This window comes from Chlamydotis macqueenii, chromosome 18 (assembly GCF_036417535.1).
Source record: "Chlamydotis macqueenii isolate bChlMac1 chromosome 18, bChlMac1.mat, whole genome shotgun sequence".
NCBI lineage: Eukaryota > Metazoa > Chordata > Aves > Otidiformes > Otididae > Chlamydotis > Chlamydotis macqueenii.
Window position 1 is genome coordinate 9,408,141 of NC_141573.1, and position 13,219 is coordinate 9,421,359.

Here is a 13,219-nt window from a genome sequence, read left to right on the forward strand (position 1 = left end):
GGGGATTGTGCCTTGCCATTTCCTAACCATGGACAGGCTCCCTGCCCTCACAGCCCTGCCTGCACCCAGCTTTTAATTCACATTAAGAGCAAGGAGAGGCAAAAGGCTTGTTTGTTGCAAGTCCTGATGGTGAAACGAGGTCTTGGTGACCTCAGCTTCCCCTCCAAAAAGCTGAACTTGCCACATAACGCCAGTCGAGGTGGGACGCAGGTTAGCAGTTGGCTTCCTATAGCCAGAGATGCCACCGGAGCATCCCCTCCTGTGACATCCCCACTGCAGACCTCAAGGATGCCCAGCCCCATGCGCGTGATCTCCCCCAGGGTTGGCACCTGAGTGGGCAGGTGCGGACGCTGACGGTCTCTGCTCTTTGCCTCCCGCAGCCTGCAACTGCAACCTCCACGCCCGGCGGTGCCGCTTCAACATGGAGCTCTACAAGCTGTCAGGGCGCAAGAGCGGTGGCGTCTGCCTCAACTGCCGGCACAACACTGCGGGCCGGCACTGCCACTACTGCAAGGAGGGCTTCTACCGCGACCTCAGCAAGCCCATCTCCCACCGCAAGGCCTGCAAAGGTATCTGGACAGGGGTGGGATGGCCGGGATCGTGTGGTTCCTTCTCCTCCGACCCCTTCCTGCTGCTCCTGCTTCCACAGCTCTTGATCTTGCCAAACTCCTCCTTCTCCTCTCTTTCCCAAACCAAGCCTTGGAAATCACTTTTCTTGCTCCCATGTTCCCTGCCATCACCTCTCCTTGGTCTCCCCAGGCTCCTGGTGAGGATAAGGCTGCCAAAATACAAAAAGTCCTCACCGCTGAGGATAACTTTAAATTATTTCAGGTTAAAAGAGCTGTTTTGTCCCTTATAAACCATGTTTCACCTGCTCTGATAGCCACAGCTTGGTCAGCACAAAATCCCAGGTACGGAGTTAGATGCAGCATCTCTAAATCAACCTCCTCCAAGTCCCCAGCTCCCACTGCTCCCACCCTCCACACTCACCCCCAGCACTGCCGGGGTGAGGGGCACGCATGAAACATTTCACACCTTGGGACAAGGTGAGAAGAGTAAAACGGGAAAAAAAAAATTATTTTAAGCTCAGCAAATGGAGTTAGTTGAGGTTTCCTCTTCTCCTGCGGTGGCCATGAAGGGCGGTGGGTGAGCGGGGCTGCAGCTGGGGCAGGAGCAGCAATAAGAGCGAATCCTGCAAATGAACTTTAAAAACTCCCAGCTGTCTGCTGGAAGAGATATAAATCCTCAACCCGAGATGCAGCTAAAGGCATCAAGCAAACAAAAGTGATGTTAGAAGATGCTGGGGTTTCCCACAGAAAGCTTCAGCTCTTTTCTCTCTGAAGACTCGTTTCAACAAGAAACGGAACACTTTTTGGCCTGAGCTGGGTGTTTTTGGCTGGAAAGCTTTGGGTCTTCAGCATTTTCAGTTTTTTAATGAAAATGCTGCTGCTTTTTTTTTTTGTTTTCCCACTGAAAACAGACACTCTTTGCCAAAGCAGAAAAAGAAATCACTTCTTTAGACGGCCCTACTCCCCCTTTTTTCACCTTGTAAAAACTATTTCAACAAGACGCTTTCGACCCGCCCTGTGCTGAGGCTGCTAACAAGCTACGGCTCCAGCCGACGCGTGGGCTGGAGAGAGGAGCAGCCGTTTCAGGGTCCGAGGAGACAGGGCTACAGAGGGGGCTGAGCCCGTTCCACGCCAGCCCCGACACTCAGCATCTCGGCCGGACCCCGGCTCCAACAGTAAGCTGCGTGCCGTGGGTGGCAGAAATTTCATATTTCTGCTTTCATGGCCGGGTCACAGTCGAAGCAGCGGTGCATTAGGTTGAGGCAGGGAAATTGTGAAGGCGTGGGGTCTCCTTGAGTGGGGCTGGGCAGCGATGCAGAGCGTTTGCTGATGTCCAGAGCCTGAGTCTCCTTTACCTTCCTGCTCCCCAGAAAGGATTTTGGGGTGCTGGGGTGGTAGGGGAAATTCCACGCCCTCCTCAAGCACAGAGTTAATTCCTTCCCAGGGCTCTGCTTTATCCCAGCACTGGAGCTCCTGGGGACATGGTGGGATTTGAGGAAGAGGAGGCTCTTCCCCAGCTGCTGTGCATCTGCAGGGATTCCTGTCCTCTGGGATCAGCCCAGGGAGCACCAAGCAGGGAGAAGATGCTGGGCTGGAAGGGAGGGAGGGTGGGAAACCTCAGAGCCGTGCTGAGCCTCAGTTTCCCCAAGCGAGCATGCAGGAAGATGCGCACCTGCCTTAGCCATTCGCTCTACAATGTTTTAAGGCTGAATTTCCCAGTTTCTGGGTCATTCGCTCTATTAATTGCTCTCTGCAATTGTCCTTTTCTCATCCCCCTGCCTTCTCCAATCGCTCCTGCTCTGGAAATCTGAGATGGCCAAAATTAAATACTTCTCTAACCCCCCACGGTTCACAACAAAAATGGGGCCGTTGGAGCTAACAGATACAAAGGTGTGTAATAAATACGCCGGTGCGTGGGCAGCTCCCCAACTCGCAGGCGATTAGCACCATTTCCCAGTCACTGGAATAGTTTATTGTTGGCGTAATCCATCGTCCTATACAAAAGCGGGCGAAATGAAGTTCCCTACAGCCAAGGCATTCATTTGAAAACTCATTTTCCTCAGCTCTGTTTGTGACACAGGGGATTTTATGTTCCCTCTGTTTTTCTTCCCTGGTGCAGGGACTGTTCTGAAATAACTGTTGAAAACAGGCATTTTTAAAACACAATCTGACACCTTCAGCCATTTCTCCATTGATAACAATATGAATTAATCAACTCACCAAGCCATCTGCCGATGGGCAAGGCTCTCCCAGAGCCTCTTCTCGACCAAGTGTGTTCAGAATTAAGGAATTAACCATCCCGTAGCATCTGCCATTGGGTGAACTCACGGCAAACACCCCATGAAAGAGCTGCTGAAGAGAATTTTGTTATTAATTCAACTCTGTTAATTCAGCCTAACTGACACATCCAGCTGAACTGCCTTTCCTCTCGCCTGTGCTCCTCACCTCTCACTTCATCCGATGCACTGTGTTATGTACCACAATTCATAGAATAGAATGGAGTGATCTGGGTGAGAAAAGACCACTAAAGCCCATCTCGTCCAAGCCCCCTGCCAGGAGCAGGGACATCTCCAACCAGATCAGGTTGCTCAGAGCCCCGGCTAACCTGGCCTGGAATGTTTCCAGGGATGGGGCATCCACCACCTCTCTGGGCAGCCTGGGCCAGTGCTCCACCACCCTCAATATGAAAAATTGTTTTCTAATATCTAATCTGAATCTATCTCCCTCTAGTTTAAAACCATTGCCCCTTGTCCTGTCCCAACAGGCACTGCTGAAGCCCCCTTTGGGCACTGGGAGCCGCTCTCAGGTCTCCCCGGAGCCTCCTCTTCTCCAGGCTGAACAGCCCCAGCTCTCTCAGCCTGGCCTCACAGCAGAGCTGCTCCAGCCCTCTGAGCATCTTTGTGGCCTCTTCTGGACCCTCTCCAACAGCTCCACGTCCTTCTGATGTTGGACTTCTTATGCATTCATAATGCATATAATGGCCGGAGGTTTTATAGGCATGAGTTGCATTATTTTAAATGGTTTTAGTATTTATGCAAAAATATCATTTTGCAGAAATGTCTGTACAATGTCTACTTTTTTTTTTTTAACTTGGAGAAAAAGAAAATACCACAAACTTTTGCACAAGTTGCAGGACATGGTGTGATCTTCAGGTGAGCAGAAGGTGGAGCTGTGCAGTGCCCCCTGCCCAAGCGGAGGGCTGGTTGGCTTTCTAGTAACCAAACCTATGATAATTTTTAATTAAAAGATTTTTTAATGATCTGAAGTTATCTTAGCAGCACAGGTCAAGCAAGAAGTTGGGCTTTAAGGATGACTTTGACCCTGATGGTTAAAGTGATGCAGCCATGCCATGTTCCCTGCCTGTGCGTTTGCTTCCAGTCATTTTCCTGCAAAAACGATAAAAACAAAGAAGTTGTCAGTGATCGGAGATGCCCAGTTGCAGAGCCACGAGGGCAGATTGTTCCTCTTTTGTCACTGATTTTTGTGAGAGCATGAAGAGCTCCCCAAACCCTGAAGCCCTGCTTCCCATCCCTTCGCCTTTCCCTCTGCTCCAAATGATGTTGCAAGTGAAATTCCACATCTGGGTCCTGCCAACCTCCGGCCGCTCGGCTCCGTCGTGGGCTGCTGTAAATCAGGGCCCTGGTGTTAGTTCTCTTGATTAAATTCATTCCTGATATTTGCCAGATTATTGGCGCTAATGTAATTCTATTGGAACAGAGACTCCGTGGGATTTTATAGCCCGGCTGTAAAACAGCTCTGCGCTTCGGGGAAAGGATTTACGCGCTTTTTGATGAAAAGATGACAAACGATACGCGTTGTGAATGCACTCGTGCCGGGGCTGCCAGTGTAAACCCCTGTGGAGGGGCTGGATTTGGCACCTGGAGAGGTCACGTTCGTTAGGACTCAGTGTTTTTGGTAAAAAAATGGGACGGCTTGCCTCCCCCATGCTATTGCAGCCCCATGCCGAGCCTGGCAGAATTTTCCACCTGCATTGGAATATTATTTAATGGCTTGTGCAAAAAATAAAAAATAAGGCACTCCTAGCCTACCTGCCCATCCTGGCTTGTACCTACAAGCGCTCAAGACTTTTTTTCTGAGACATTTGCTTCTTGGAGGCAGTTTGGGTTCAAGCAGGGAGAGGGTGAGCGCTGTCCCCATGGGGTCCTTGATTTCATGGGTCTCCATGCAGGTTTTCTTCCCACTCTACTGCAGGCATTTAGAGTTGGGGTGGTCTAACGCAGCTGAACCCCTTTGGTTCCTTGTGCTGCCTGGAGAGAATCTGGTGACAGAGACAGGGGGACGAGTTCCCCATCTCTCTCCACTGACCATAGAGGGAGCTGCATGACCAGCTTAGAGCAGAGAGTTCACTTCCACGAGGCTGAAGCCAGAGGAGGTGAAGCCTCTTCCTGCTGCCTGGAGCCCCACTGAGATCTTGGGGTGCGGGAGGCAGCCAGGGTAAAACCCTGTTAGATGGCAGAGGGTGAGGACGGGCTGGCTGCCACCAGCATCCCACCTTTGGAGTCCCACTGGCCATGTCCCAGTGTAGGACAGGAGGATCTGCCTGTCCATGGTGCATCTCTGCAGGTTCCAGTTGTGATCAGCACCCCTCCAGCTGCAGAGATGTCCCCTGCCACCATGGTCCCCAACCCACAGCCGGGTGAGAGTTAGGCAAACTCACAGTTAATGCATCCCAAAGACCTAGGCATGGCCTGGCTCAGACTCCTGAATCAGGGCTCCCTGGGGCAGCACGGCCACCCGTGGTGACTCCTGGCAGGGCTCCTGTCCCCAGCCTTTCCTCGTCTGCAGCAAGTACTGGTCCCAGATGCTCCCTCTCATCACTGCTGGGGCTCCGTCAGTGCTGGGCGTAAGTACAGGAGATCTACCCTTGGTGTCCACCTCAGGAGGAGGTGAAGTGCATCCTGAGAGAGATGCTCCTCTCCCCAGAGCAACCTCATACCAATGGCCATCTCTGGTCCAGCTTATTTGTGGTTTCAGAAGGCAAAGTCCAAGGCAATACTTTCTATTAATTCCCTTCAGGGAGTCATCTTTAATTATCAGACTTCCTTCCCTTCTTTTTCTTCTTTTCTTTGTCTTTGAAGACCAACAGGAGCTACTGTTTAGATGAGGGATGAGCCAACTCGTAGTGCTGGGAGGGCTTAGATGGAGTTCTTGTATAAAGGCTTGGTCACCTCCGAGAAATCACATCACTGAGAACTTTCAAGGCATTTATCTGCCAAAGACAGACTTTATTTTCTCCATAGGAGAATCCTGTTAATTCCCTGACAGGAACTTCACATTTCTGAAAAATCATGCCCTTGCAATGATGGTGCCTAAGATGGCTTTTATTGGCTAAATTTGAGGCTGATCACCTTCAAATCTGTGGCTTGGGTTTGGTTTTTCAGCAGAAATACAACTGTAAGCAATCCTGAAGGGCAGGTTTGCACTGCAGTTTTTCAGAAGTGGCGGAGAGTGACAAAATAGATGGGAATTTGCACCCCATAAAAAAAAAAACAATAAAAAAAAAACAAACAAAAAAACAGACTAAACCCCAGCTCTCCATCACAAGTCTCAGAACGGGAAGAGAAGTTGCTAAATTCATTTATGTAGCCAGACCTTTGCATATCTCTGAGAGAAAAAAAAAGAAAAGGCATGATTTGCCTTCTCCATAAATATTTTCAAATTGTTGAGATAATTTCCTGCTCCAGATGAGTTCTCAAAAAATCCTCCAGGCTCTCAGGACCTGGACATTAAAACAAAGGTCGGTCCCACTCATCCACGTGCCCTGTTCTGATCTAAGCACACTGAAAGGAAAATGCTTTTTTCTTATAGAAAAAGATATGTTTTCCAGTTAAACATACACTTCTCAGAGCATCGCACATCAGCGGCCTAGATTTGTGCCCCAGGAGCTCTCACTGCAGTTTTCTCGCAGGCACTCGGGGCGTTAGGGGGGCTTTCCCCACTGTGGATGCTTTAGTGTCTGATAAGGGCTGAGCACACCAGAGGGAACCCCCTCTGCTGAGCTTTTTCTGGGGTTTCTGTCTGATCTATCCAAATACTTTATTTCATGAGGCTTGTGGCAATCTCATTGTCTCTGAGACTTTCACTTTGCTGCCAGCTTTGATTGAAATATTGTTAGTGGGAGAATACACTCGTAGGAACCTCATTTCCTCAGAAGCCAGGCTAAAAACGCATCAGGAGGAGGAAATGTTGGGCTTTTTTTCTTTTTTCTCAATAAAAGTGTTTTCCAACCTGCTCTTTCTCATGCAACGTCTCCCATGAGAGCAGGTTGAGCCTGATTTTGCTTTAGAGCTGCGAGGACACCGTGCCCAGGGGCTGTGCCCCATCCCTTGCAGAGCTACACCCGGGGATCTTTGACCAGACCTGACATTTTTCACCAGAAAAATAAAAGGAGTGGCATCCTCCACGACAAACCCAAAGTCCTGCTGGCAAAACGAGGAGAAGGAAGCATCAATGCTTCATCCCTGGATGTCTCGGCATCCCCACCGCGCTCACTCGCAGCTTCTCCGGCCCCGCTGTGATCGCTCGGAAGGTGGAGCTCCCAGTTGACAGGGGGAATTTTAAACAATTTTTTAACAAGAGGATTTTCGAGCATTTTGGAAAGTGCTGCCATAATTGTCTTACTGTCTGTGTTACTAATGCCTGCCCGCGGTATGCCTGCCCAAAAAGTGGATTTATTACCGTGGTTCAAAGCCCCCTCCGGATTAGCGGCGACTCTTGCTCAGTGGCGGCATTGTGGGCCCTGTCTGTTACTTGTTACGGAGAGGACAAAGACAAGGTCTGATCTGTGAAATTTGGCCCAAACCGCAGGGTGCCAAAGCCCTTGGCTTCCTCGAGTGCCAGTTCAGGAGGAAGAAATGGGAGAGCCCTGAGAAGCGGCGCAGGAGGAGGGACGCTGTGAAACACCAAAAGATTATTTGGCTTTGCCTTGATAAAAGAGGGAATTCATTTTCTGCTGGCAAGAAACCTTTAAATCTCCAAGAGAATGTGCTGAGGGACATTGTGTGTGAACATGATCCTTTGGAGAAGTAAATCCAGTTCACAATTTCACAGACAAGCTGACGATCTCATTGCAAAGCAGTTAACAGTTAATACTTAAAGCCATCATTAGTATTCAGAGTTAACACAGAGACATTTCAACCTCTGCTACCGGTTAGCGAACTAGCTGGGACCAGAGTGGGCGGGTGCACATTAAATACCAGTTTCTCTTCCCCGTGGCATCAATCTGTGGGATTTCCAGGATGTGCCACCTGTAGTGGAGATGCTCTGCTACCAAATAGAGTCTCGAACGTTCCCGCAGGATCCTGTTCCCAGAGCCAGCATAAACCTCTCCACACCACTCAGGTGCACAGATCACAACTCTCCTCACCCGCGGTCAAATAACCGGGGTAGGTCTCCAAAGGAAGGAGCGCCGCTGGTTTTGAATTGTTTCCCCAAAGACAGGAGCCAAAACAAATCTGCTAAAAAAACCCTGCCCCAGTTAGGTCTTTGGGACAGATCAAGGCTGGGGTCAACTTTGAGGTGGATGATGGGGGGACAACAGGACCCACCACAGGAGCTTCTCATGCCTCGGATTCCCCGGGGCAGATGTGTTCAGGATTTAAAGTTCCCGAGATGCTAAAGACAGCGGAGCAGGAAAAAAAATAACAACCCTACAACTACAAAAAAGCTTGCTTGAGTAATAATGTCTGAACCATGCCTCTAAATACTAAAACATAAGACAAAGTGAAACATGTTTACTGCATCAAGGTGATGTGGGCTGTATTATTGAAGCAACAGGCAAATTCAAGTTGAGTAGTTTTGACATTTTGCTGTCTAAAATACTGTCGGGATCCAAGAATCCACACACAAGAAGCTCGATTTTGGTGCATTTTTTTTTTCCAGCAGAAATCTCCTGTAACCACATTTTTTGCTCCGTTTGGCGTCTTTGGAGGAAAGAAGGAAAGCAACCAAAGGGAGGCAATTTTGGCCATGATTCTGGAAAAGCATTTAAAAGCATAGTTAAGTAGAAATGTGGACCTAAGTCGTATTGGCTACACGGGACTTAAATTCATGCTTAAAATGGAGCATAATTTCCTGAAGAGGATTCTTTCTCAGTACAGGAACCTTCATCAATGACTACTGCAAATTAAGGTGCTTTTTTCCAGTTTAACGCATTGCTGTTTTACTGCTTAGCGCACGGTGTAAGGTAAGGTGGTCACGCTTTGGGCTTTTGAATCCGGAAGCTCTGCGACGTGTGTTATCATTGCAGATGCAGTGTAACAAGAGGAAATCTGGGCATCCCGTGAAATCAGGACTTTTTCTCTTGTTCAGTCAAATGGATTTTTCATCATTCTGAAAATCTTGCGAGGAAACAGCTTCCCCAAAAACAGGAAGATGCTGATTCTCAAAAAATGCAGGTCCCTTCAGGTGTCTTCTCAAAAAAAGGTCACACCTGAAGAGAGCTAAGCCTGGCGATTTATCCCTCTGTTTACCTTTCAACACACATGCGTGGGGGAAGATTGGCAGCTGGGAATTCCTCTGACCAAAATTCAGAGGTGGAGAAATATTTGTGTTTTTGTCATGCTATTTGTCAACCTTTGGTGGGCTAAAGACATTCCAGTCAGTTCACCACTTCTCCAGGGCATTTTGCATCCTCATGCACGGCCCTAAGATTTGCTTTCAGGTATTTTTTTTAGTCCCAAACCGGCCAAATCTCAGCTGAAGCGTAGAAAAGCGTCGTTGCCTATGCTCGAGCGGACGATGCTCTGCCTCGGCAGATTCGTACGTGTAATAGTGGCTTGTCTTGGAAGCTTCAGACAGAGATATAAAACTCTAGGACAGACAGTTTTGCAATAGCGTGCCCCCGGGGGAAATCTTTTCCTAACTGCAGGCAGTTAGTAGCTGGCTCAGAGTGCTTATATCCGTATATATATTAATCCCAGCTAATGTAACTACAGATGTTCTCATTCATAGGCCCGTCTAATCCTGTTGGGCCTTTGCCATGGTGTCTCGTAGCATGAGTTCTACGAGTTAATTACGTGCGGTGCAAAGCAGCGTTTCCTTTTATCACTGAAAAAGGTTGCCTTTTAAACGCATTGAATGTCCCTTTGTTCCTGTATTTTAAGGACCAGTGAAGAGGAGCACCTGTCTGACCTTCTCAGCGCTGTGCGTTACTTGGCATCCCTCCACCGCCTCTTGGCAAGGCATTTCTAATCTTTTCCATCGCCCTCAGATGGGTGCCTCTCCCCGCCTTTCACGCCGGTTTCCCAGCTGAGGACGTACTATTGATTACTATAGTGCCATGATATTATATTCAGTGTTACTCTCTACCCCTCTCATAACACAACCTGCTATCTTGGTGCTCTTCTGAGCTCCATTGCAATCAGCCAGATGTTTCATTGACTCCTCGATCTCTTCCTGGAGTGGTTGCAGTTAATTGGGACCCTTCACTGTCTATAAGCCATCCTGCTCCCTCCTTCCAATTACGCATCCTTCTGTGTACTGGTTTTTGTCTGCCATCCCACCGGTTTGGGTCGGTCTCACAAAAGACCTACGTGGTCTCCTCACATCTGGATTAGCCACACTGAGGGTGGTCACCTTGAAATGCTCTTAGCTCCCTGCTTTTTCCAGGTCGTGGTTATTATACAAGAAAAATCAGCGTTCGTGGGCAGAGGCATCCTCATTGCTGCTGTCATTCCCCATTAAAGCTTTGACATATATTCCTGCTCCTTGTTTTCTCCTCCACAGCCAGGTTTTGAGCAAGAAATAACATTTTTTTTCACTAGTAATTCCTGATCATCTCTGCCACAGACACTCATCAGAGATTTTTCTTAAAGATTTGCTGGAAGAACTAAATCTTGACAGTTATTTCCCTTCCCCTCAATGCTGTGTGAACTAACAGACTGGAGACAGACCGTTTTCTTGTGCCAACATCATTCCAGTTTTCTCCTCTCACATCTCACTGCACCATTGCATCCTCCTCTATGGCTTGATCCTTTTAAGCAAGGCACGAGGACAGAGGACAAATCACCTGTTATCCCCCTTATCCTCTCTAATGATGTCCCAGGCACCCTCCTTTCCTGACCAGCGAGGTTTTCTCGGCTCTGGTGCCTCACAGCCTCTGCTCTGCTCATTTTCTTTCTGCATCACAGTGGGTGGCAGATAAACACTTGCACCCAGGGAAGTCTGGGCATGAAATTACATTTTGTGAATCCAAAGGTTCCCAACAGAAAGGCAGTGAGGGTGCCAAGGGGGTGTTTGCACCAATCGCACCCCCAGTGCGGCTCTAGTGCGATTGTTCCTCAATTTGGGGTTACAACCCAAAGGAATTTGAACTGTGCTGGAAAAAAAAACAGCATTCCCCACCAGCACCCCAGCTACTCCATGGCTGGGGAAGGAGAAGAGCCTGTAATTGCTGGCTGCAAGTGTTTGCACTGGCCAGGGAACTACAAATTGCCTTTAATTGTTCCTAATTGCTGGCAGTGGTTCAGTTCCTCTGGGAGAGGGACAGCAAATGTACATCAGCAGACAGTCCTTAGGGCATCTCCTGTCTCCTGCACCGGGAGGGTTGAGTTCCTGCTGAGTCTGAGAGTTTTCTGGAAGACAGAAAAGCCAAAAAGGGGTCAGGTGTTGGAGGAGCCGGCGTGCCGCTGCCCAAGGCGCTCATCCCGGATGCGCAGGGTGCCGTGCTGGAATGAAGAGTTGGGGACCAGTGGTGGAAAGCGCATCCCTACACCCTGAGGGGATTTACCCCGCAGTGTGTGGGAGGGAGCGATCAGCTGTTACCTTGGGGCTTCTCCTGATGAGGTCCTGGACCAAGGGCTGGTGATTCCCGGCTCCTCCGCCACTCGTTTACTCCGTAACCTTGGGCACGTCATGCGTGCCCGTGGGGACACGGCTAACATGTGTGCTGCAGAGCCCTTCCAGGAGCCTGGCGTGGGGAGAGAGTAGACAACCTCAGACAGATATGGCTGTGAAAATACCTTGGGCAAGCTGTGCTGAGGCATTACCTCATGAGGGAAGGAAGCAACAGCATCGCTATTTATTTATGTAGTGTCCAAACGAGCGCTCTGCAGCCCATCCTCCAAGAGCCTGATTCTGTAAATCTTACTCATCACGAAGGTTTTTTTCCCTCTTTTTTTTTTTTCCCCCATCTCTCATCCAAGCGGTCCCACTGAAACCAGCGCAATCCATTCACGTGGGGGCGGATTACTCACAGGATGGGGGTTTGCAGGCGATGCCTGAAGCCAGCACGAGCAGCCCCGGAGGGGACGCCTGAAACTTGAGGCATGTTCCTCCCCATCCTCCTGCCCTTTGCCTCTTCTTGTGTAACCCTTCCCTGATTTGCTTATTTTTATATTAACTCCTGCCTCTCTGCTCTTCCTTAGCTCTGTTCCTTCTTCAGGCTTCACGTATTTTTATTTGCTGTCCCCCAGCAATATTGAACCCATCGCCTGGGGCTGCAGCGTGCGGGTTTTCCCACTCAAACAATCTCTCTGCTCTCTCTGCTCATCACCAGCCACACTGATTTAATGTTAAAACTTTTCCCATCAAAACCAGGTTTGATGAAAAGCAAGTTTTCCGCTATGGTTTGCGAGCGGCTGGTTCCCAGAGGCAGATCAAGGCAGAGGGGGAGAGTAGGATTTTTAATCAAAAACCCCAAATCAGAAATGTTAGGGAAGGAGGAGAAAAGGAGGAAAAGTTTTGTTACTGGGATTTTATTTTTTTTTCCATTCCATGTGAAAAATCATCAGTTTTTGGCACGGCTCTGCCTCCTCCCATCCAGTGCTGATGAAGCGGGCTGCGGTTTGCTTGTGCCCTGGGGTGAGCTGCACAGGGATGGGATGCTCCGTGCTGGGAGAAGGGGACATGCCAGTGTGGGGGGGCTCCAGGCACCATCCAGACCCTGCTGGGAGGGGAACCAGCCAGGGAGCTGCTGACCAGTAACCACAAAGCTCAAACTGGGGGTTGCTGGTGCAAGGAGCAGGAGCAGGAGCGTGCTGGAGGCTTCAGCCAAACACCCAAACATGGATGCTCAGCGCAAATGAATGTGGGATGTGAGCTGCTGGTCCCAAATGAGGTGGATTTCGGGTGCTTAGGAGCCAGGGGGGTGCAAGACTAACCAAGAAACAGCATAGGGTCCAGCACAAACCCTCATGGGAGCCATACGCCCAGTTTGGGGGATCCGAGGGCGTTTGAAAACCAAGCCCAGCCACTGGAGCCTGCGGGGATGCTGGCGCTGGTCCTGACCCACGGGCAGGTTTAGCAGGGCAGATTTTCCCCCAACCTCTCTTTCTCCCGAGGGGCAGAAGGGGAGCGGGATCAGCGCTCCCCAGGGAGGGTTTTGGCTGGCTCCTTCCGGAGAATGTCGCAGGAGCAAAGCAAAGCTTTCCTGCCTTTCCCTGCCACTGCTCAGCAGGGGCAGACCGCAGTCTGGCACGGCGCTCGCAGCTCTTAGAAATCAGCGCTGTTAACAAATGTGCGAGGCTGTAATCCTTTTGGAGCAGTGATGATAACAAGCCCCAAAGCTTTTTTTTTTTCTTTATTTTTTTTTTTTAACAAACAGCTGCGCCGGTAAGTCCCACTGTGGGAAATGAGATGGTGAATGATTTCAAGTGTAGTATTTACATCCCCTGCCAAACCTTTCACAT

At 49.5% G+C, this 13,219-nt stretch overlaps 1 protein-coding gene across 1 annotated transcript in view; it reads left to right on the top strand.

The window, feature by feature from the left end:
* NTN1 (netrin 1) overlaps positions 1 to 13,219 on the top strand; it is a 93,761-nt gene that overhangs the window by 50,186 nt on the left and 30,356 nt on the right. The window contains exon 2 of the mRNA XM_086762330.1: positions 381 to 569. Coding sequence (XP_086618456.1) covers positions 381 to 569 — 189 coding nt within the window. The remainder of the gene's footprint in view (positions 1 to 380; positions 570 to 13,219) is intronic.